The sequence below is a fragment of the Raphanus sativus genome, unplaced genomic scaffold (genome assembly GCF_000801105.2).
Source record: "Raphanus sativus cultivar WK10039 unplaced genomic scaffold, ASM80110v3 Scaffold0231, whole genome shotgun sequence".
NCBI lineage: Eukaryota > Viridiplantae > Streptophyta > Magnoliopsida > Brassicales > Brassicaceae > Raphanus > Raphanus sativus.
The window spans coordinates 5,156-28,252 of NW_026615551.1; the positions used below are offsets into that span (position 1 = coordinate 5,156).

The 23,097-nt window shown below is 41.4% G+C and overlaps 1 protein-coding gene across 1 annotated transcript; it reads right to left on the minus strand.

Moving 5' to 3' along the window:
• Positions 1-3,290: 3,290 nt before the first annotated feature.
• Positions 3,291-11,562, minus strand: LOC130501621 (uncharacterized). The gene is made up of 2 exons (XM_056996460.1): positions 10,230-11,562; positions 3,291-3,298 (listed from the first exon to the last, which is right to left on the minus strand). Exons 1-2 carry the CDS (start codon positions 11,560-11,562, stop codon positions 3,291-3,293), a joined length of 1,341 nt encoding a protein of 446 aa, XP_056852440.1.
• Positions 11,563-23,097: the final 11,535 nt, after the last annotated feature.

The following is a 23,097-nucleotide window of genomic DNA, read 5'->3' on the forward strand; positions in this document are numbered from 1 at the left end:
ATGTAAGCAGCTTCTGGTTGGTCAGTAATCTCTCCTGGTCGCCAAGTCTTGATTTGATACTGATTGAACCGGTTAGCTTCCAATTGAAGCAAGTGCAGAACTGGTTTAGCCGGTTTTGATGAATGGATCATAACTTCATAACTACGTGGGCTTTTCTCCTCATTCTTGGCTTGTTGGAAAGCTAAGAGATCCATCTTGAATTCCATAGCTGAATTTGGCTCGGTTCGCTTCTTGGTTGGTTTGAAATTCTCTTCTAAAGGCCGGTACGCGCAAACGGATGTGCTGGAGAACCTCCGGTTTGTAAAATTCATAACTTCTTCCTCCGTGAAGATTTTCTTGAAATTCCAATTGGGTTGGACTCCATCTTGAGTGTAGAATCCAATAAAATTGGCCTCGTGATTAAAACCCTCCTTGTTTGAAAGATATGGCCTTTTGAATGCACCTATGTCGCTACTGGCTCCAATGTAGCTTGTATGGTTAGGTTCATGAGTTGGTGGTTCAGCTACTGACTTGAGGTCCTCATCATTCCCTCCTTCTTCAAAAGGTTTTGTCCTCAAAACCAATTTATCTGCACCAAGATAGAGCAAGTCAGGTTTCATCCTCTTTTGAGATTCTAGGGTCTTACCTTGGTATTGTTTTGGTTTGAACTTTGATGGCACATCTGGTGGTTCTTCTTTGGAAAAATAGGATAGGATTACTCCTCTGGTCCGGTCTGGTGTGATCTTGGCTTTGGGTAGATCTCCTCTGGAATCTTCAGCATTGGTTCCTGTCATAGACTCAACATCTTTGGCTAGAGACAAGTGTGTTATAGAAGTCATGGAATAATCAGCATATAAATTGTTTTGAAAAATTCCATTTTCAGTAGATGTTAAAATCTCTTGCTTCCTCCCTAAGTGTGATATAAGAAAAGAAGTATAATCTGCATGCTTATCTAAACTGCCTGGTTTTTCCTCACATTTATCAGGACCTAATAAATCAGTGTGCACATTATCCAAGTTTTCAGTAAGCAAACAAGGGATAGGATCACTTACCTGAAGTGGATCGGGTTCAAGGATGATTTCTTCTTGTTCTAGTCTCTCAGACACATTCTCTTGGCCTTCACTGAGACCTGCATCAACATTCTGGACAGAGTGCAAGTGCATCATACCAGTGTTTTGATAAGTAGGATTATTCACAGTAAGTTCAGAAATCACCTCATCATTAGTTGGGACTTGAAAAATTTCAAGTCTTGGACTTGCTTGCACAGCACGGTTGGGTTCTTGTTCCTTGATTTCCATGTTAGTACCTGAAATATTTTCAACCTCTTGGGCACTAGACAAGTGTGTTAAGACAGTCATGGAATTACTAGAAACAGAATTATATCTAGCTTTCATCAAGTTGAGAAGTTCTTCAAACTTTTTATCTATCCTATCAAAAGAATCATCCAAGCTAGTAAAAGAATCACTTACCTCCAAGTTAGTTTCTTTTGCTAACTTCACAGCTCGTTTTGTGGGACAATCTTTTGCAAGATGACCATGGCCTTGACACCTGTAACAAATAACCTCAGATGGTTCTAAAGATTTAAAGTATTCACCTTGGTTTTGTTTGACTTGAGGTGTATGCACTGGTTTCGAGCTTTGCCTCTTGTTTTCCGGCTGCAAGACTTGGGGTTGTACCACTCTGTTTGTAGACACCTTCTGATTGTGCTCTGCCCTTTCCACAAACTGCTTATACATGAGCCTCTTCAACTCTGCCCAAGTAAAAGGTGGATCATTGTAATAGATCCGATCAGCATCAAGTTGGCTCCACCATTTGTATGCTTCTCCAACTAAGGTATCTCTTGCATAAGATGGTTGTAACTTCTCTGGAATTCTCCAAGCTATAAACCATTGCTCCATGTCGTCCTCCCACCTTAGGTATGCACTTGGTCCTCCCTTATGACCTGAAAATTGCATAGTTAATGTATCCAAGCGATTCTGCCTAAGATGATTACCATTGTGGTTCCATTGATTGCTTTGGATATGGCTTGATCGGTTTCCCTGGTAAGGTCTTGCTGGTGTAGACATGGTGGTTTTCATTCTCCTTGGACAAGCTTGAACATAGAATTTCCCCTCAGATCTACCCCCATAGGTGACCTTTGATTTGGGACCATAGCAGCTTGAGTATTGGTCCCGTGGCTCTTGTTCTTCCTCCTGGTACTCTTGTTCAACATTTAGAGCATACTCTTGAACAGAGTTCACGCACCAAGAAATATCAGTATGGTCATCTCCATCACTCCAACAATCTGGACCAGCTTCTTCTCCCCAATCTACTTCTGAAGTGTTGTATTCTTCAGTCTCTTCTTCACTCTCCATCTAACTTGAATCAATACCTCGCAAAGAATGAACAAAAGTATTCAGAATCAAGTGGTTAAAGAAGAAGACGTGACAAACAAAGTAATGGAGTGAAACAAAAAGGAAAAGAAGAGTTGCAAGCAAAAACTTTAGGAAAGAATTAAAAAGTGGAACAAAAATATGGCAAGTTCGAATATGCACTTAATAGAAACACTTTTTATAATTTTTTTGAATGAAGGTAGTGATCTAAAGACAACTAAACTCGACAGGAATAAGAACAAGATGAGCAATTTTTTTTTTCTTTTGAAAGAGATGAAACAACTAAATGCAACAAGAAGCAAAACGATTTATTTTTATGGGTTTTATGGTTTTATGAAAAGAGAAACAAGATAAACTAGATGCAATAAGAGACTAAACGATTTTTTTTTTTATAAGTTTATGAATGAAACAGAACTAAATGAGACAAAGAACAACTCTTTAATTTTTTTTTTTTGATTTAGGAATGCAAAAACAAGTGAAACATAAAATGTAATAACAAGAGAAAAGGATAGATATGACCTGATGCTGAAGGAACTTCAGCTCTGATACCAGAAATGATACAAGCCTAAGCTATCAAAGGCTGTATAACTCTTAGTACAAGAGAGAATCGATCTAGCACAAGGGGTGATCCGGCTGGACTGATCTAATCAACCAAAAGGATCTGGATGGAAGTAACTTGATGGATCGAGGAGCACCACAAAGGTTGCGGATGGCCTTTGATACAACTCACAAGCCACAGTCTCAGTGATTCCACACAAAGACAGAGACTAACACGTTCACTAAGCAATGGAATCCACCTAACTACTTAGAGAAACATAAGAACAAAGCAAAAGCTTTAAAGAGAAAATTCTCGGTTTATTATAAAATGATCAAAGGTGTAAAACAATGATGAATGGTCTTGAGCTTATATAGGCTCGACCTTGACTCAACTACAACGTTCTAATACTCTAGAAAGGAAAGAAATACAAGAAAATAAAGTAGAGAAATAATGAGTTTGGCTCCTTGAAGAAAACTAGCCGTTAGGCTGATTTCTTGCCTTTGAAGAGAGGTGATCTTGTATCTGGATATCTTGGTGAAGTATCCACGAAATAATAGTCTCTGGCTGCTGAATAATCTCATAAGGGTCTTGGTTTCTTCTGGTTCAAAGGAATAGAGCCGTTGGTCCTTGCTCATCAAGTGGTGGGAACTTTCCTTGAATGCATTTGGTGTGTCCGGATATGGGAAGTTGTTGTCCATGAAGATTCGCCTGTTCCTCTGCATGCTGGCACATGGAATGAAGATGTAAGCAGCTCCTGGTTGGTCAGTAATCTCTCCTGGTCGCCAAGTCTTGATTTGATACTGATTGAACCGGTTAGCTTCCAATTGAAGCAAGTGCAGAACTGGTTTAGCCGGTTTTGATGAATGGATCATAACTTCATAACTACGTGGGCTTTTCTCCTCATTCTTGGCTTGTTGGAAAGCTAAGAGATCCATCTTGAATTCCATAGCTGAATTTGGCTCGGTTCGCTTCTTGGTTGGTTTGAAATTCTCTTCTAAAGGCCGGTACGCGCAAACGGATGTGCTGGAGAACCTCCGGTTTGTAAAATTCATAACTTCTTCCTCCGTGAAGATTTTCTTGAAATTCCAATTGGGTTGGACTTCATCTTGAGTGTAGAATCCAATAAAATTGGCCTCGTGATTAAAACCCTCCTTGTTTGAAAGATATGGCCTTTTGAATGCACCTATGTCGCTACTGGCTCCAATGTAGCTTGTATGGTTAGGTTCATGAGTTGGTGGTTCAGCTACTGACTTGAGGTCCTCATCAGGTAGGGAATTGACTTCAAAAGGCTTGAACTCTGTTTGCTATTGAACTCCTGGATTCACAAACTGAAACACTTGAGAGAAACACTTGAGAGAAACACCAGTGAGGCTTCGGCTATCATATTGTGTTCTAACCTTTCTTGTTGAGTTTCTTAATAGGAATCATGTCGGATGAAGAGCATGAGCGGGAAGATCATCCAAACCTATTCAACAAAGTCCAGATGGATGCTATGATGTCAACTCTGATGAAAGCAATAGATAAGAAACTTGAATTTGAAAGAAATTCCTTTGCTACTAACAATGTTTTAGGTAGTGCTTCTCAGGCTAGGAAAGCTGCTAGAGAGAAAAGGAGAGGCAAGAGAGTTGCTACTGGCTTAACTGATGATGATATCACCTCTTCTGGAAGGAGTTCAGATGAAGTAAGATCAGTTAGAGCACCATCTCAGACCAGAACCAACCGGGCAGAGAGACACAGGCCAGATGACAGTCTTGGTAACATCAAGCTCAGAGTACCAATCTTCAGTGGTACCAGCAATCCAGACGATTACCTTGATTGGGAAAAAAAGATAGAGTTGATCTTTGATTGTCACAACTACTCAGAGCTCAAGAAGGTTAGACTTGCAGCAACTGAATTCAATGGTTATGCTCTTCACTGGTGGGATCAGATTACTTCAACAAGAAGAAGAACCGGGGAAGCAGCAGTATCAGGTTGGTTTGAACTCAAGACTCTCATGAGGAAACGATTTGTTCCAAGTCATTACCACAAGGATGTTCATCTGAAACTAAGGAGGCTCACTCAAGGAACTAAGAGCGTGGAGGATTACTATCAGGAGATGGAGACTCTCATGATAAAGGCGTCTGTTGTTGAGGATTCTAATGCAACTATGGCTCGGTTCCAAGCTGGTCTCAACAGAGAAATACAAGATCGATTGGAGCTGCAGGATTATGATGACATCTATGAGCTTCTTCACAAAGCTATCCTCATTGAGCAGCAACAGAAGAGAAAGAACAGCTCCAAGGGTTCATACGGCAACAACTACAGGACAATCAAGGATGAGAGAAGCCTAGCTAAACCTAAAGATGAGACTAAGAACTATCCGCGTGATGACAAAGGAAAAGCACCAGCAACTAGGTCAAGAGATGTAAAGTGTTTCAAGTGCCATGGCATTGGTCATTATGCTAATGAATGCACTAACAAGAAGGTGATGATTCTCTTGGATAATGGAGATATTATATCTGAGGAAGAGAAAGCTGATGCTTCCGAGGAAGAGTTGATAGACTATCCAGTCCGAGGACAGCTCCTGGTTACAAGAAGGTCTCTTCAGGTCCAATCCAAACCAGAAGACATTGATCAAAGGGAGAATCTCTTTCACACTCGTTGTACTGTTTATGATAAAGTTTGCAGCTTGATTATAGATGGTGGAAGTTGTACTAACGTGGCTAGTGAATCTCTTGTAGCAAAGCTTGGGCTAAAAACAGGGAAGCATCCTAGACCTTACCCACTTCAATGGCTTAATGAGGGAGGCGAGCTGAAGGTCACTGAGCAAGTTATGGTTCCTATTGTTAAAATGAGGTGATAATATTGAGGAGAAGCTAAGGGTGAGATCACAAGAGTAAAAGAAGAGGTTGAGGAAGTTGGTGTAATAGTAAATAGTGAAATACTCTCTTCACTATTTACTATTTACTATCCAGAAGTTACTATGCAAGGTGTGAGAGTTACTTGTGAAGCAAGGAAGTGGAAATGTATGAAGCAAGGAAGAGGGAAGAGAGGAGGCGCGGATGGTTTGAAATGGACACTGTAGGTGACCGTTGAAGAGGATAAGAAACCTTATCTATTGCTACAGCAACCAGACCAGGCTGGCAAGTCAAGACACACTCCTCCTTTTGACCAGCACATGTGGTTAACCTCAGCCATTCATTTCCCTTTGTTCACATGCGTGCATAGTGATTTTACAACCCTAGCTGCGCAACTCTCTCTCTATATATACTCTTGTAATCACAACTTTGAGACTAATGAGAAATGTGCCTCCCAAATAGTAATTTCTGGTTTCTTCATTCTTAATCTCTTAGATCTTTGATTCACAAACTCTCTCAATCTCTTAAAACTCTTTCTAATCTCTAAAATATCATGGTATCAGAGCCAGGTTCATTAAAAGAAAGAGTATTTCGTGATCTTTGAAGAATGTTCTTGAGTGTTCTTGAGTGTTCTTGAGTTTTTGGTGAGCTAGATCTTTGAAAATTTGAGTTTGAGTCTGTTGGTGTTTCTTTTGGAGGACAAGCTACAAGGAGGTTCCTTTAGGTGTTTGACAAGCTCAGAAGGAGAGTCTAGCTTGCTGAGAAGCTTGGCGAGTTGTTTGGAGAGTCTTGGAGGAAGATCTAAGCTATAGCTTAGTACTTTGGATGTTGTTTGTGGATTGCTGAGTCTTGTGTGTTGATCTCTGTGTGTGCGGTTGGTTATTGATGAATAACAACCAGTGTAACAGGGAAATGGAGTGGAGTTGGTCAAGCTGGTTGAAGACAGCCTTGGAGAGCTGTCGGATTGGGAGAAATGATGTAAAGGTGGGATCTTTGAAGGAGGTCACTACTGATGAGAGTAATGATGTAAAGGTGGAGTCTTTGAAGGAGATGGCTACTGATGGGAGTACACTGCTCAAGGGGATTGAAGAAGTTCATGAGAACAAGATCAGTCTTAGGAGAGTGCGTGAGGTCAAGGAGGGGATCCTTGGAGTTAGAGATCATCTAATGGAGCTGCAACACTTGTGGGATGAACTACAAGGGTTGAGAACTCGTGTGGATGCTACACCAAAGCAAGAGGTGATAGCAAGGCTCTTGGTGAGCATGGAGTTATCTTATGGATGGCTAGTAGAGATGGTTCTCAATAGAGAACAACTCGCAGATGTGGAAGGAATGTGTGTGCTGGTGGAGAGAGCACACAAGATGATGAGAGATTGGTTAACCATGAGTAGGAGTAAGGGCTCATGGAGGCTAACCAGGAGTAGGAGTGAGAGCTTCCGGAAGAAGAGGAAAGGGAGAATGCTTGCTAAGGGGTTTAGCAACATGATAAGGTGTAGGAAGAGAGTTGTGGGAGTATGCAACTACTCTGCCTATATGGGAGAAGGAAGCATGGTTCCAAAGAAGCCAGAAGTAGATGAGCATGTAACCAAGGAGGAATGGAGTGAGTTTGTTAAGCATATGTATGCTTTGGTTACGACCCGGAGGGATAGCTCTCCTACCAAAGCATACACATCAAACAAACCCATTATCATTGATTCTGGTGCAAGTCATCACATGATCAGTGATAGACATCTACTAAAGGATATAAAAACATCCAGTGGAGGAGTAAAGATAGCAAATGGGGACATGATCCCCATAGAAGGAGTGGGGAAGCTCAAACTGTTTGACAAGGAGACTAATGCATTCTACATGCCTCGGTTTGAATCAAACTTGCTATCAGTGAAGAGAGCAACGGTTGATCTAGGTTGTCAAGTAGTATTCAGGCCAGAAGAAGTGGAGTTTCAAGACTTAAAGACTGGAAGAGTCATTGGTAGAGGTGATAGCAAGAATCAGCTATACCATCTACTTGTGACCAAGGAGTTTCCTAATCCTATGTGTTTGAGCAGTGCTGCTGAGAAAGTGGACAACACGATTTGGCATGCAAGGCTAGGACATCCACACGCTCGTGCTATTGGATTGGTAATGCCTAAAATGTCATTCAACCACTTGGAGTGTGAAGCATGCATTCTAGGGAAGCATTGTAGGACAGTGTTCCCAACTTCAGAGACAACCTATGAGCATTGCTTTGATCTAGTTCACTCGGATGTGTGGACTGCTCCATGCATGTCTAGAGATAGCCAGAAGTACTTTGTGACTTTCATTGATGAGAAGTCAAAGTATACTTGGCTGACATTGCTTCCATCTAAGGACAGGGTGTTGGAGGCGTTTATGAACTTCCAGGCATATGTATCCAATCAATACAATGCCTCGGTGAAGATATTGAGGTCAGATAATGGAGGTGAATACATCAGCAATGCATTCAAGAGTGATGTAAGACTGAAATCACTCCAACTTTAGATCACTTGATGATCAGCAGATTCCAAGCTTAGCTTGCGGAAGGTGGGATGTTGGTAGAGATGGTGGTGAAGTTTTGATTGACTCTCTCAATCCTTGGGTTTGATCGACTCTCTCAATCAGTGAAGTCCAGGGGATGCTGAATCTCTCAACAGCCTAAGAACTACGAATCAATAGCAACAGATGACTCTCTCAAATGAAACTAATGACAAGAACAAACTCAAAGACACACTTTGAAGAAGAAACTGAATTTCTTATTGAATAAACTTATAGATTGAAAGGTCATTTACAATGAAATACTAAACAGAGCTTATATAGGCTCGTGCCATAACTTAGCTAGAAAACTAGAACACAGAAAGAAGCAAACAAATAAGGAAAACCGATAAACTAGCCGTTGGAGAATATCTTGGTTCCAATGGCTTTCTTCAAGGGATTTGATTCTGGTTTTGTATCTGGACGGTTTGAGGGAATAGGTAAGCTTCTTGGGAACATCTTTAATGTTGAATACTTGGTCGAAATCCTTGTAGTCTTGGCTCAGAAAGAGCTGTTGGGAATTGATGGCAAATGACTCCAAATAAGGCAAGTAATAGCAAGAGTAGATCCGCCTGATCCACTGGGTTCTGGAGCATGGAATGAATGTTGAAGCAGCTTCTGGATGGTAATTAATCTCTCCTGGTCGCCAAGTCTTGGTTTGGCAAAGATTGAACCGGTGAGACTCCAAATAAGGCAGGTGCAGAACTGGTTTGACCGGTTTTAGAGATTGGACCATAACTTCAGATTTCCGTGGACTTTTCTCTTCATTCTTGGCTTGCTGGAAAGCTAAGAGATTCTTCTTGAAGTGCATGATTTGGTTTGGGTCAGAACGCTTCTTCGTTGGGCTTGAAACATCTTCTAAACTGGGATACTCGCAGGTGGATGGGCTGGGGAACCTCCGGTTTGTAAAATTCATATCTTCCTGGTCTGAGTAGCTTTGGGGTTGCTTCCAATTGGGCTTGTCTCCTTGTTGAGTGTAGAACGCATGAAAATTGGTTTCATGTCTAAACTCCTCCGGGTTAGTGAGATACATCGTCTTGACTGAACACATATCCTGGTTGGTCCGGTTTGGAAAGACTTCTTCTTCTTTTGGAAAGGCTTCCTGTTTAGGAAGGACTTCGTCGTCTTCTGGAAAGGTTTCCTGTTTAGGACGGACTTCTTCTTCATCTGGAAGGGCTTCCTGAACTTCTGGTTCAGCTACTGATTTGATGACCACATCATTCCCTCCCTCTTGTAAAGGTTTTGACCTCAAAACTGGATAACCTGATACACCACAATAGAGCAAGTCAGGTTTCATTCTCTTTTGGGAGTTTAGAACCTTACCTTGATACAATTTTTGTTTGGTGATGCATGGTGCATCTGGTGGCTCTTCTTTGACAAAGTGTGAAAGGATCACGCCTCTACTATGCTTATGGCCATTGAATCTCTTCTGGAGTGGATGGATCTTCAAGGTTTCTTTGGCCACGTTTCTGGTCTCTCTTGGAATTGATTTTCCTATCAACAAAAGAGTATCCGGTGGGACTTCTTTGAAGCTTTCTTCTTTGCAACCTGAAATAATCTCAACATTTTGGACAAGAAGCAAGTGCATTATATCTGTGTTTGGACACTTATAAACAAAATGTGAAATTTCCAGACTTACTTTGATAGCTTCCACAAGCTGAAGAATTATTTTCTTCTTTGGGCTGCTTGTGTTGGTTTGCTGCCTTCTTTGCAACTTTTGATCTTGGTTTGGATGATCTTCTATTTTAAGTATTCCTGGATCAAAACTTTTTGGCAAAGACAAGTGCATCACACAAGAATTTTGAACCAATAAATCAGATTGAATAAAACTATCACTAATTTTAGATAAATCAGTTTTCTTTTCTAGTGATGTTTCTTTCAATGATTTCTTAGTTGGACAAGCTACAGCAAAGTGTCCTCTTTTATGACATCTATAACATGTCTTATCCTTGAGAATATTATAGTTAGGGGACTTACCTTGATTGGCTGTTCCTGGTCGTCCATGTGGAGCTTCACAGATTGGAGTTTTAGCTACCACTTCATTGGGTTGCTTTCCAATGATCTGTTTTTGCTCTGCTTTCTTCTTGGGTACTTGCAAGACTTTCTTGGCTCCTGGATATGTGTCTTGTACCTTTGGAGCTTGCAGTGAACTCTGGTATGAACCCTTCTCTTGCTGGTTAATCTTCTTCTTCACAGCTTTAGGTTCCTTTGGTTTAAGTTTCACAGCTTCCTTAGCCTTACTCTTGCTGGTAGATGGGTCACACAGAATATTCCTCGGCTTGGGATCACAAGTCTTCTTGGGTTTAGCCTTAGGGGTGGACCTGACTGCCATGATCAATCTCTCTGGCTCGGCATAATTTTCTTCTTCTGCTTCTTGGATGAACTCAGCATCTTCTACAAAATCCTTATGTAGAAATTCCTTCATCTCTTCCCAAGAGTACTCTGGTAGCTCAAGCTCAAACCGTACACAACTGTCTTGTTCCCAATGCACATAAGCATTCTTGATTAAAGTTGCTTCAGCATACATTGTCTTCTTCTTCTCTGGAATATTGTGGGCTTGGAACCAATCCTCCATATCTTTCTCCCATCTGAAGTAGTCTTCTGGCCCTCCTTGGTTATAGCCTGAATATGTGATGTATCTTGGCTTATACTCATCATCATCATCTCTTCCAGCCTCACTTAAGACTTCATTCTCTTCAGCAGAATCTGGGTGGCTTTCCGGTTCATCTCCATAACTTACTTCAGAGTAGTCTGAACTGACTTGAGCATCAGTTTCACCTTGGTGATCATCCTCCTGATCAGAATAAGGTAGCTCACACCATGGTATTTCCTTGGATCGAGACTCCTCTTCATCCTCTTCTTCATGATCAGAGTATGGTATTTCACACCATGGCCTCTCTTCAACATAAGGCTCCTCATGTTCTGAGTTATAATCAAAGCCATCTTCTTGATAAACCTCTTCTGCTTCAGCCTCTTCATTGAAACAATCTTCTGTTTCTACTCCATGAATCTCCTCTTCATGCTGGCTGTGTTCTTCTAGGCTGATCTCGGATCCAATCTCCTCTGGATACAACTCGCCCTCATGGTTGTTTCTCTGGTCAGCTTCTTCTCTAGACCAGTCTACGGAGCTGGTGTTGTCTTGATAATGGTCTGGTGGTTCTGGTTCAAGCTCTCCACCATCTGGATCATCATCATAATCAGTATTGGAACAATCATCTGTCCACTGATCTTCTTCATAACCACTCTCTTCATCAGACAACAATTGTTCTTCTTGCTCCCAATCACAATCACTTTGTTCTTCATCTCCCATGGTTCCTGATGCAACACACAACTCGTGGGTTAAGTGTTTTAATGGGTTCAAGAGTCAAAGACAAGTGAAACAATAATAACAATGGCTAAACTATATGCTTGGACAGAAATTAAAAAAAAAGATAAATATGATGCAATATTCTTTTCCTTTTTTTTTTAATGCAAGCAATATGGTATGCACGAAATATATAAACACAAACAAGAAATTTAACTTTTTATTTTGGTTTTCAAATTTATAGAAGCAAAGAACAATAATTTTTTTTTTTTTTTTATATGCAAGCAAATAAACCAAAAAGGAAACTAGGAAATGAACTAGATGCAAGAAAATTCAGATATGGCAATGGGAGCTGGGGGAATGAATGCAAACAACTATAATGAGATTTCAAAAGAATTTTCGTGGATCAAAACCACTTAACTTCTTCTCTTTCTTTTTCTTTTTATCAAGAACACAAAAATGCAGAAATATGCAAACTTGAAGCAAATAACAATTTTTTTTTTATGGGTTTTATTTTAATGGAATTCAAATAAACAATCAAGGCTAGAGACACAATTTTTATGGTTTTTGTGTTTCCTGGAAATAAAATAACAATAACAGAAACAAAGCAAAACAATTTTTATGATTTTTTTTTTGATTTATGAACTCAAAAACAAATGAAACTAAAAACGATTGCAAATAAAAGAGATAGGATAGATGCAACCTGATAGATAGGAGCTTTTGAAGCTCTGATACCAGATGATGTAAGACTGAAATCACTCCAACTTTAGATCACTTGATGATCAGCAGATTCCAAGCTTAGCTTGCGGAAGGTGGGATGTTGGTAGAGATGGTGGTGAAGTTTTGATTGACTCTCTCAATCCTTGGGTTTGATCGACTCTCTCAATCAGTGAAGTCCAGGGGATGCTGAATCTCTCAACAGCCTAAGAACTACGAATCAATAGCAACAGATGACTCTCTCAAATGAAACTAATGACAAGAACAAACTCAAAGACACACTTTGAAGAAGAAACTGAATTTCTTATTGAATAAACTTATAGATTGAAAGGTCATTTACAATGAAATACTAAACAGAGCTTATATAGGCTCGTGCCATAACTTAGCTAGAAAACTAGAACACAGAAAGAAGCAAACAAATAAGGAAAACCGATAAACTAGCCGTTGGAGAATATCTTGGTTCCAATGGCTTTCTTCAAGGGATTTGATTCTGGTTTTGTATCTGGACGGTTTGAGGGAATAGGTAAGCTTCTTGGGAACATCTTTAATGTTGAATACTTGGTCGAAATCCTTGTAGTCTTGGCTCAGAAAGAGCTGTTGGGAATTGATGGCAAATGACTCCAAATAAGGCAAGTAATAGCAAGAGTAGATCCGCCTGATCCACTGGGTTCTGGAGCATGGAATGAATGTTGAAGCAGCTTCTGGATGGTAATTAATCTCTCCTGGTCGCCAAGTCTTGGTTTGGCAAAGATTGAACCGGTGAGACTCCAAATAAGGCAGGTGCAGAACTGGTTTGACCGGTTTTAGAGATTGGACCATAACTTCAGATTTCCGTGGACTTTTCTCTTCATTCTTGGCTTGCTGGAAAGCTAAGAGATTCTTCTTGAAGTGCATGATTTGGTTTGGGTCAGAACGCTTCTTCGTTGGGCTTGAAACATCTTCTAAACTGGGATACTCGCAGGTGGATGGGCTGGGGAACCTCCGGTTTGTAAAATTCATATCTTCCTGGTCTGAGTAGCTTTGGGGTTGCTTCCAATTGGGCTTGTCTCCTTGTTGAGTGTAGAACGCATGAAAATTGGTTTCATGTCTAAACTCCTCCGGGTTAGTGAGATACATCGTCTTGACTGAACACATATCCTGGTTGGTCCGGTTTGGAAAGACTTCTTCTTCTTTTGGAAAGGCTTCCTGTTTAGGAAGGACTTCGTCGTCTTCTGGAAAGGTTTCCTGTTTAGGACGGACTTCTTCTTCATCTGGAAGGGCTTCCTGAACTTCTGGTTCAGCTACTGATTTGATGACCACATCAAAGAGCCATCTAGCCAAGCATGGGATTGTGCACCAGACTAGTTGTCCTTATACACCACAGCAGAATGGTGTAGCTGAGAGGAAGAATAGGCACTTAATGGAGGTTGCAAGGTCAATGATGTTTCATGCAAATGTCCCAAAGAAATTTTGGGGAGATGCTGTGCAAACTGCTTGCTATCTTATCAACCGGGTCCCAACAAGGATTCTGAAGGATGTGTCTCCATTTGAGGTGTTGAATAAGAAGAAGCCTTTCATTGATCATCTAAGGGTATTTGGATGTGTGTGCTATGTGATGACTCCAGGAGAACTGAGGAACAAGTTGGAAGCCAAGAGTACAAAGGCTATGTTCATTGGATACTCCAACACACAAAAGGGTTATAAGTGTTATGATCCTGATGAAAAGAGAGTGATGGTGTCTAGAGAAGTGAAGTTTGTTGAAACAAAAGGGTATTATGAAGAAAAGGAGTGGGAGAATTTGAAGGATTTGTCTCAAGCTCCATCTGATAGGGCAACAACACTGAGAGTGATGTTGGAAAGGTTAGGGATAGGAGTATCCCTGGATCCGAGTTCTGGAAGAAGAGAGTCTTCCAACCAGCATGGTGAAGCTGTGAGAACAACTCCTCTTGATCATGAGAGGGGGAATGGAACTGAATCTCAAAATCAAGGAGATTCAAGTCAACAACATGATCAAGAGGCGACTGCTGGAGTAGAGAGTGGTGCTCAATCTAGTGAAGATAAGCAAAGAGAAGATACTTCTACTGGTTCAGATACTCAATCTAGTGAAGATTGGGGAGAAGATTCTGGTGGATCAAATGAGAGTGGTGAACAAGAGCCACAAGAAGAGGAACAAGTGCAAGAGTTAAGGAGAAGCACTAGGGTGAAGAGAGATTCCTCCAACTGGGTAAACACAAGGGTGTACTACAATGCCCAGGCTGTGGAGCATCCATCTCAAGCCGTGTGTTCCTTTGCAGAGTTCCCGGATGAACATGTAGCTTTCACAGTAAGCTTGGATGAGTGTTACATTCCAAGAACTTATGAGGAAGCTGTAGCTATAAAGGAGTGGAGAGAATCAGTGGCTGATGAGTCTGGAGCTATGATTAAAAATGAAACTTGGTATGAGAGTGAGCTACCTAAAGGGAAGAAGGCAGTGACAAGTAAATGGGTGTTCACAATCAAATTCTATCCAGATGGGAGAATAGAGAGGCGCAAGTCTAGGCTGGTGGCAAGGGGATTTACTCAGACATATGGTGAGGACTATGTGGAGACCTTTGCACCAGTGGCTAAGCTCCACACTATCAGGATTGTATTGTCTCTAGCTGTGAATCTTGAGTGGGATTTGTGGCAAATGGATGTGAAGAATGCATTTCTTCAAGGAGAATTGGAAGATGAAGTGTATATGCATCCACCACCAGGTCTTGAACATCTAGTCAAGAAGGGCAATGTGCTGAGGTTAAAGAAAGCCATCTATGGTCTTAAGCAATCTCCAAGGGCGTGGTACAATAAGCTGAGCACTACACTGAATGGGAGAGGATTCAGGAAGTCAGAGTTGGATCACACTCTCTTTACCTTAACCACTCCATCCGGGATTATTGTGTTGCTGGTCTATGTTGATGATATAATCATCACAGGAAGTGATAAGGAAGGTATCAAGGCTACAAAGGAGTACCTTAAAGCAAGCTTTGAGATCAAAGACTTGGGAGAAATGAAATACTTCCTTGGGATTGAGATATGCAGATCAAAGGAAGGGTTGTTTCTGTCTCAAAGGAAGTATGTGATTGATCTCTTGAAAGAAGCTGATGCATATGGTGGAAAGACAGCTAAGATGCCAATGGAGGATGGTTATAAGGTTCCACGTGAGGGGGAGATTGAAGATAGCAAGCCATTTCATGATCCTAAGCTATACAGGAAGATGGTGGGGAAACTGATCTACCTTACCATCACAAGACCTGATGTGTGCTTTGCGGTGAATCAAGTGAGTCAGCACATGCAAGTTCCTAAGGAGCATCACTGGAGAATGGTGGAAAGGATCTTGATGTATCTGAATGGAACAACTGGTCTTGGAGTTTGGATGGGATGTAACAAGAGTACTGAGGTTGTAGGCTATTGTGATGCGGATTGGGCTGGAGACCGAGCAGACAGAAGATCAACAACTGGTTATTGTACATTCATTGGAGGTAACCTTGTCACATGGAAGAGCAAGAAGCAGAAGGTAGTTTCTTGCTCTAGTGCTGAGGCTGAGTATAGAGCTATGCTTAAGCTCACTAACGAGCTAGTATGGATCAAGGGGATCCTGAAGCATTTGGAGATTGAGCAAGCAACTCCAATGGTGATGCACTGCGATAATCAAGCAGCCATCCATATAGCCTCTAACTCAGTGTTCCATGAAAGAACCAAGCACATTGAGGTGGATTGTCACAAGGTGAGACAGATGATGATACTTGGGGTGATTCTGCCGTGTTACACTAGGAGTGAGGATCAGTTGGCTGATGTGTTTACAAAGGCAGCAAGGCAAAAGACAATGGAGTCCATTCATATCAGATTGGGGCTCATTGATCTTTCGCCTAAGCACTAGTTTATACACTCTCCTGATCATGTGATCTCTACTCTTTCCTCATTAAGGTTTTGTCCCAATGGGTTTTCTTTAATGAGGTTTTAACGAGGGAGATCTCATGGTCCTTCCAATCTTAACTTGTTTCACATGGTTAAGCTTGAGGGGGAGTGTTAAAATGAGGTGATAATATTGAGGAGAAGCTAAGGGTGAGATCACAAGAGTAAAAGAAGAGGTTGAGGAAGTTGGTGTAATAGTAAATAGTGAAATACTCTCTTCACTATTTACTATTTACTATCCAGAAGTTACTATGCAAGGTGTGAGAGTTACTTGTGAAGCAAGGAAGTGGAAATGTATGAAGCAAGGAAGAGGGAAGAGAGGAGGCGCGGATGGTTTGAAATGGACACTGTAGGTGACCGTTGAAGAGGATAAGAAACCTTATCTATTGCTACAGCAACCAGACCAGGCTGGCAAGTCAAGACACACTCCTCCTTTTGACCAGCACATGTGGTTAACCTCAGCCATTCATTTCCCTTTGTTCACATGCGTGCATAGTGATTTTACAACCCTAGCTGCGCAACTCTCTCTCTATATATACTCTTGTAATCACAACTTTGAGACTAATGAGAAATGTGCCTCCCAAATAGTAATTTCTGGTTTCTTCATTCTTAATCTCTTAGATCTTTGATTCACAAACTCTCTCAATCTCTTAAAACTCTTTCTAATCTCTAAAATATCACCTATAACCATTGGGAGGTACCAAGATGAGATAGTGTGTGATGTACTACCCATGGATTCAAGTCATATTCTCTTAGGCAGGCCTTGGCAGTATGATAAGAAAGCTATCCATGATGGGTTTACAAATCGCCACTCCTTCACTCACAGGGATAAAAAGATTGTACTTGCACCTTTGTCACCTCAAGAAGTACATGAAGATCAGCTACAACTAAGGCTCAGGCGACAAGAAGCCAAGGAGAACTCATCTGACTCAAAGAAGGGAACTAATCCTTTGGCCAAAAACAGTGAGATCAGGAAATCTTTGATTCTCCAACAACCTTTGCTTTTGTTTATCTTCAAAGGTTCACTAATAACTTCTTCTAACCATGCTCCGGAGCTTCCGAAAGGATTTGAGTTTATCTTACAGGAATATGGAGATGTCTTTCCAAGAGAGAGTCCAGCTAGCTTGCCACCTTTCAGAGGGATTGAACACCAAATAGATCTGGTTCCAGGCGCTTCTCTTCCAAATTGACCAGCCTATAGAACCAACCCAGACGAAACCAAGGAGTTGCAAAGGCAGGTTGATGAGCTGATGGCTAAAGGACACATTAGAGAAAGCATGAGCCCTTGTGCCGTGCCTGTACTACTGGTGCCAAAGAAGGATGGAAGCTGGCGCATGTGTGTTGACTGCAGAGCCATCAACAATATCACTGTAAAGTACAGACATCCTATCCCTAGACTTGATGATATGCTTGATGAATTGCATGGGTCTTGCATTTTCTCTAAAATAGATTTAAAGAGTGGATATCATCAGATTAGGATGAAAGAAGGAGATGAATGGAAAACTGCTTTTAAAACAAAACATGGTTTGTATGAGTGGCTTGTTATGCCTTTCGGTTTAACTAATGCTCCTAGCACCTTCATGAGACTGATGAATCATGTTTTGAGAGCCTTCATAGGACACTTTGTGGTAGTTTATTTCGATGACATCTTGATCTATAGCAAAAGTTTGTCTGAGCACACTGAACATTTGAGAATTGTTTTAGAAGTACTTAGGAAAGAAACTCTTTTTGCTAATCTTGATAAATGTACTTTTGGAGCAGATCACCTTGTGTTTCTAGGCTTTTTTGTTTCAGCTCAAGGAATCAGGGTGGATGAAGAGAAAGTAAAAGCCATCCGAGATTGGCCAGTTCCTAAGAGTGTGAGTGAAGTCCGGAGCTTTCATGGACTAGCTGGGTTCTACAGAAGGTTTGTCAGAGACTTCAGCACTATTGCAGCACCCCTCACTGAGGTTATCAAAAAGAATGTGGGGTTCAGATGGGAAGAAGCACAAGAAGAAGCTTTTCAGAACCTAAAAGGGAAGTTGACTGAAGCACCTTTGCTTGCACTCCCTGATTTTTCTAAGACTTTTGAAATTGAATGTGATGCTTCTGGAATAGGTATTGGGGCAGTGCTGATGCAAGAGAAGAAACCCATTGCCTACTTTAGTGAAAAGCTTGGAGGTGCTATGCTGAACTACCCGACTTATGATAAGGAGCTTTATGCATTGATCAGGGCTTTGGAGACATGGCAGCACTACTTGTGGCCAAAAGAGTTTGTGATCCACACTGATCATGAATCACTCAAGCACCTAAAGGGACAACATAAGCTGAATAAGAGGCACGCCAAGTGGGTAGAATTTCTTGAAACCTTTCCTTATGTTATCCACTACAAGCAAGGTAAAGAGAATGTTGTTGCTGATGCACTTTCAAGAAGATATACTTTGCTTGCTTCCATGGAAACTAAGTTGTTAGGCTTTGATCAAGTAAAATCTTACTATGCTGATGATCCTGATTTCAAAGAACACTTTAAGGATAGTGAGAAACATACTAGTGGCAAATTTTATCAAGCTGATGGTTTCTTATTCTTTGAAAATCGATTGTGCTTGCCTAATTGTTCTTTGCGAGAGCTCTATGTTAGGGAATCACATGGTGGAGGTCTGATGGGGCATTTTGGTGTTGCTAAGACCTATGCTATTCTAAAGGAGCACTTCTACTGGCCAAACATGAAGAGAGATGTCGAGAAGATATGCAGTAGATGTGTCATTTGTACTCAAGCAAAGGCTAAAGCTCGGCCTCAAGGTTTGTACACTCCACTTCCCATCCCTGATGCACCTTGGGTAGACATATCAATGGATTTTGTGTTAGGATTGCCTAGGACTGTTGAGATGTGGTGTAGCCACGACCAGAGACCTTGAGGAGGAGCTGAGTGACACTGATGAGGAGGCTGCTGATGAGGAGAACCAGGACCAGAACCAGAACCAGAGAGAGCCACCAGGAGAGCCAGCTAGTGTGTGGATTGGACCAATGACTAGATCAAGGCTGAGAGCACAAGAGAAGAGTCTCCTACACTTAGCCAAAATCGTGGGAGATGTTTGCAAGGGAGATAACCAAGACAAACCAGCCTGTTGGTTCAATTTAATTAAATTGTAATGTTTCTGGTTATTGGGCTTTCATTTAATTTAAACCAGAAACAATAAACCAAGTTTGGGTAGGATTAGGATTTTAAATTAGACCAATTTCGATTTTAATTAGTATTAGGATTAGGATTAAACCATCTGGTTTGAAACTCATTCAACTTTCAATCTAAGAATTCATGGCTGCTTGCTTTGAAACTCATTCAACTTTCAATCTAAGAATTTTTTCTCAAGTTGTTTCAAGTCTTCAAGCTTTCTCTGTTCAGCTAAAGGAACATTGATCTCACTTAAAGGAAGGAATTCCTTGTGAATCCATCTTAGACTATACAGGGTAATCCTGTGTCTTTGAGTAGCTATCCAACTTTGCAGCCCCTCCATAGCTGTAGAGTGTCGACCATAGTTCAGCAGAGTGCTAGTAGCCTCCTAGAACACCCACTTCCATTACCTTCAAGTGATCCAGGAGCATAAGCCATACCCAGGCTGCACCAAGTGGTATCAGAGCCACTTGAAGGTTAGGGTTTGCGATTTGTCTACTCAGATCATTCCATACCATCAAACACTTTTCTTATCTATCTATCTGTTGTAAGCCAGCTGAGCCAACCCTGGTAATCAAAAAAAAAAAAAAGAAAAGAGATCTTTGATCCAAATCAAAAAAAAAAAATTAAGAAAGCTGAAGAGAAATCCAGCTAGCTGAAGAGAAATCCAGCTCAGGGTGGTAAAGTCAGCTGGTGCCTAAATCTCTTAATACTTTCTATCTGATTCATTGGGGTTTTAGTTCTAGATCTTAGGTGTAGAGCTTTGAATCTTAACTGAACTTGTGAGAAAGCAGAGACTTGGCAGCTGAAACAGAGTGAGAGAGAGTTTATATTTGTGCTCTTTTGTTTCTTTTCTAACTTGTCTTTCAGGTTACAATGGCTGAAGAACAAGGCAGAGAGGATAGAGGAGAACCGGCAGCCCAGCAGATCAATCTTAATCAAGTCCAATTTGAGGCTATGATGGCTGAGATAACCAGGAGAATGCAAGTTAACTTCAATAGAGCTCAACAAGCTAATGATGTTTTAGTTGATGATAATGCAGGACAGGAGAGAGCAGCAGCTGTTGCTGGAGCTAGGAGAGCACGCATTGGACCTATAAGGGGAGCACAGTTTGAGGTTGGAGGTCATAGGCTCTATGGTGAGCAAGCTGAGGATGATGAAGCTGATGAAAGTGATGATGAGTCTCAGGCTAGTCAGCACAACAGGCACCATAACCGCAGGCGACCAGCTGATAACCTAGGCAATCTCAAGCTTAGAATTCCTCCATTCCATGGTAAGAATGACCCTGATGCCTATCTGGAGTGGGAGAAGAAGATTGAGCTAGTTTTCAATTGCCAGCAGTTCACTGAGGAGAGGAAGGTTAGATTAGCAGCCACTGAGTTTTCTGGTTATGCTATTAACTGGTGGGATCAGATTGCTACTACCAGGAGACGCAATGGAGAGCCTCAGATAGCTTCCTGGTTTGAGATGAAAACTGTAATGAGAAAGAGATTTGTTCCTAATCACTATGGAAGAGATCTCCACCAGAAACTAAGGAGGCTTTCCCAAGGTTCTAAGAGTGTAGAGGATTATCACCAGGAGATGGAGACACTCATGTTGAAAGCTGACTTAGAAGAAGGTGTGGAAGCTACTATGGCTAGGTTCCAAGGGGGACTTAATAGAGAGATCCAGGATAGGTTGGAGCTGCAAGAGTATGAAGATATGGATGAGTTGTTGCACAAGGCAATTTTGATTGAGCAGCAGAACAAGAGGAAGAGCTCTACTAGATCTCCATACAGCTCTAGTTCAAAACCGGCCTACTCAAGAGATGAGAGATCAACTGATAAGCCAAAGGAGGAAGCTTCTACAGCTAGCACCAAGCGTGATGATAAGGGAAAGGGCGTGGATACACCTACCAGAACCAGGAACATCAAGTGTTTCAAGTGCCATGGCTTTGGGCATTATGCTAGTGATTGTACCAACAAGAAGGTGATGACTATCTTAGCTAATGGGGATGTGATATCTGAGGATGAAGATGGCGACCAGGAGCTTGATGAGGATGGCGTGGAGTATCCAGTCCAAGGGGAACTACTGGTTACTAGGAGACTTCTCAATGTTCAGCCTAAGGTCAAAGAGGATGAGCAGAGAGAAAACTTGTTCCACACAAGGTGTTTGATTCAAGACAAAGTGTGCAGCTTAATCATTGATGGAGGTAGCTGTACTAATGTGGCAAGTAATGAGCTAGTGGAGAAACTAGGTCTTGAAGTGATCAAACACCCTAAGCCATATCTGTTGCAATGGATCAATGATGAGGGAGGATTAAAGATCACCAAGCAAGTGAAAGTTCTACTATCAGTGGGGAAGTATCAGGATGAGATCACTTGTGATGTAGCACCTCTTGAAGCTAGCCACATCCTCCTTGGTCGTCCATGGCAGTATGACAAGAGAGCATTACATGATGGCTTCACCAACAGATACACTTTTGCTCACAAGGAGAAACAAGTGACATTGGCGCCAATGACACCTCAAGAAGTGCACCAAGATCAAATGCTTCTTAAAAGGAGGAGGGAGGACGCCAAGGCTGCTGGTAAGACCTTACTACTAGAAGAAACCAAACAGGTAAGTAAACTCAACCTCTTTGCTACTGCTAAGGATATTAAAACTGCTGTGATTGAACAATCAAATTTTATCCTAGTAGTTTTAAAAGAATTGTTGAGCTCTACTACTAACCTTGCTCCTGAGATTCCAGAGGAGATTGAATGTCTTTTGCAGGAGTATAAGGATGTGTTTCCAGAAGACAATCCCATGGGGCTGCCGCCTATTAGGGGCATAGAGCACCAAATTGATTTTGTGCCAGGGGCTACCTTACCAAACCGTCCAGCATACAGGACCAATCCTGTGGAGACTAAGGAGCTTCAGAAACAAGTCAATGACCTGCTGGAGAAAGGTCATATCAGGGAGAGCATGAGTCCTTGTGCTGTACCTGTTTTACTGGTGCCTAAGAAAGATGGAAGCTGGAGGATGTGTGTGGATTGCAGAGCCATCAACAACATAACAGTTAAGTACAGACATCCAATCCCTCGCTTAGATGATATGCTAGATGAGCTACATGGTTCATGTGTCTTTTCTAAAATTGATTTAAAGAGTGGTTACCACCAGATTAGAATGAAAGAAGGAGATGAGTGGAAAACTGCCTTTAAAACTAAGCTAGGATTGTATGAATGGCTTGTGATGCCTTTTGGATTGACTAATTGATGAGGACATTGAACCTGATCTTACTGAACCAGACATTCAGGACATGATCAGGAACATTACCAAACCAGAGACTGAGCAAGAAGTGCCCATACCAACCGTGTTTAAGGGAGCTATCACTAGACAAAGAGCTAAGATACTTCAACATAAATTTAATGAGAGCATGATACTTGCTTCTGATCTTGGACAGGTTAAACAAGCTGAGGAAGATATCAAAGATGTGATCAAGAGAGATGCTGTGAAGATAGAGGAACCAAATGGGAGTTCTCAAGCATCAAGAGAAGATCTTTGGCCACTCATACCTGATCAGAGTCACAACCATTTGATGATCATTACCATAGAAGAACCCAATGCTTAAGAAGGTTCTTGGACATGGTTAGCTACGAGGCAAGCTCCTTGTGTGTGCTCTTTTCCTTACTCTTGGTTTTGTCCCACGAGGTTTTCCAGGAGGAGGTTTTTAACGAGGCCACAACTAGCTTACAAATCACCTTGAAGCATCTCGGTCCAAGACTAAGAAGAAACCATTTCTTCTTTGT

What these genes read in the sequence shown, in the direction of transcription:
- LOC130501621 (XM_056996460.1), bottom strand. Translation starts at nt 11,562, where the DNA reads ATGGGAGATGAAGAACAAAGTGATTGTGATTGGGAGCAAGAAGAACAA.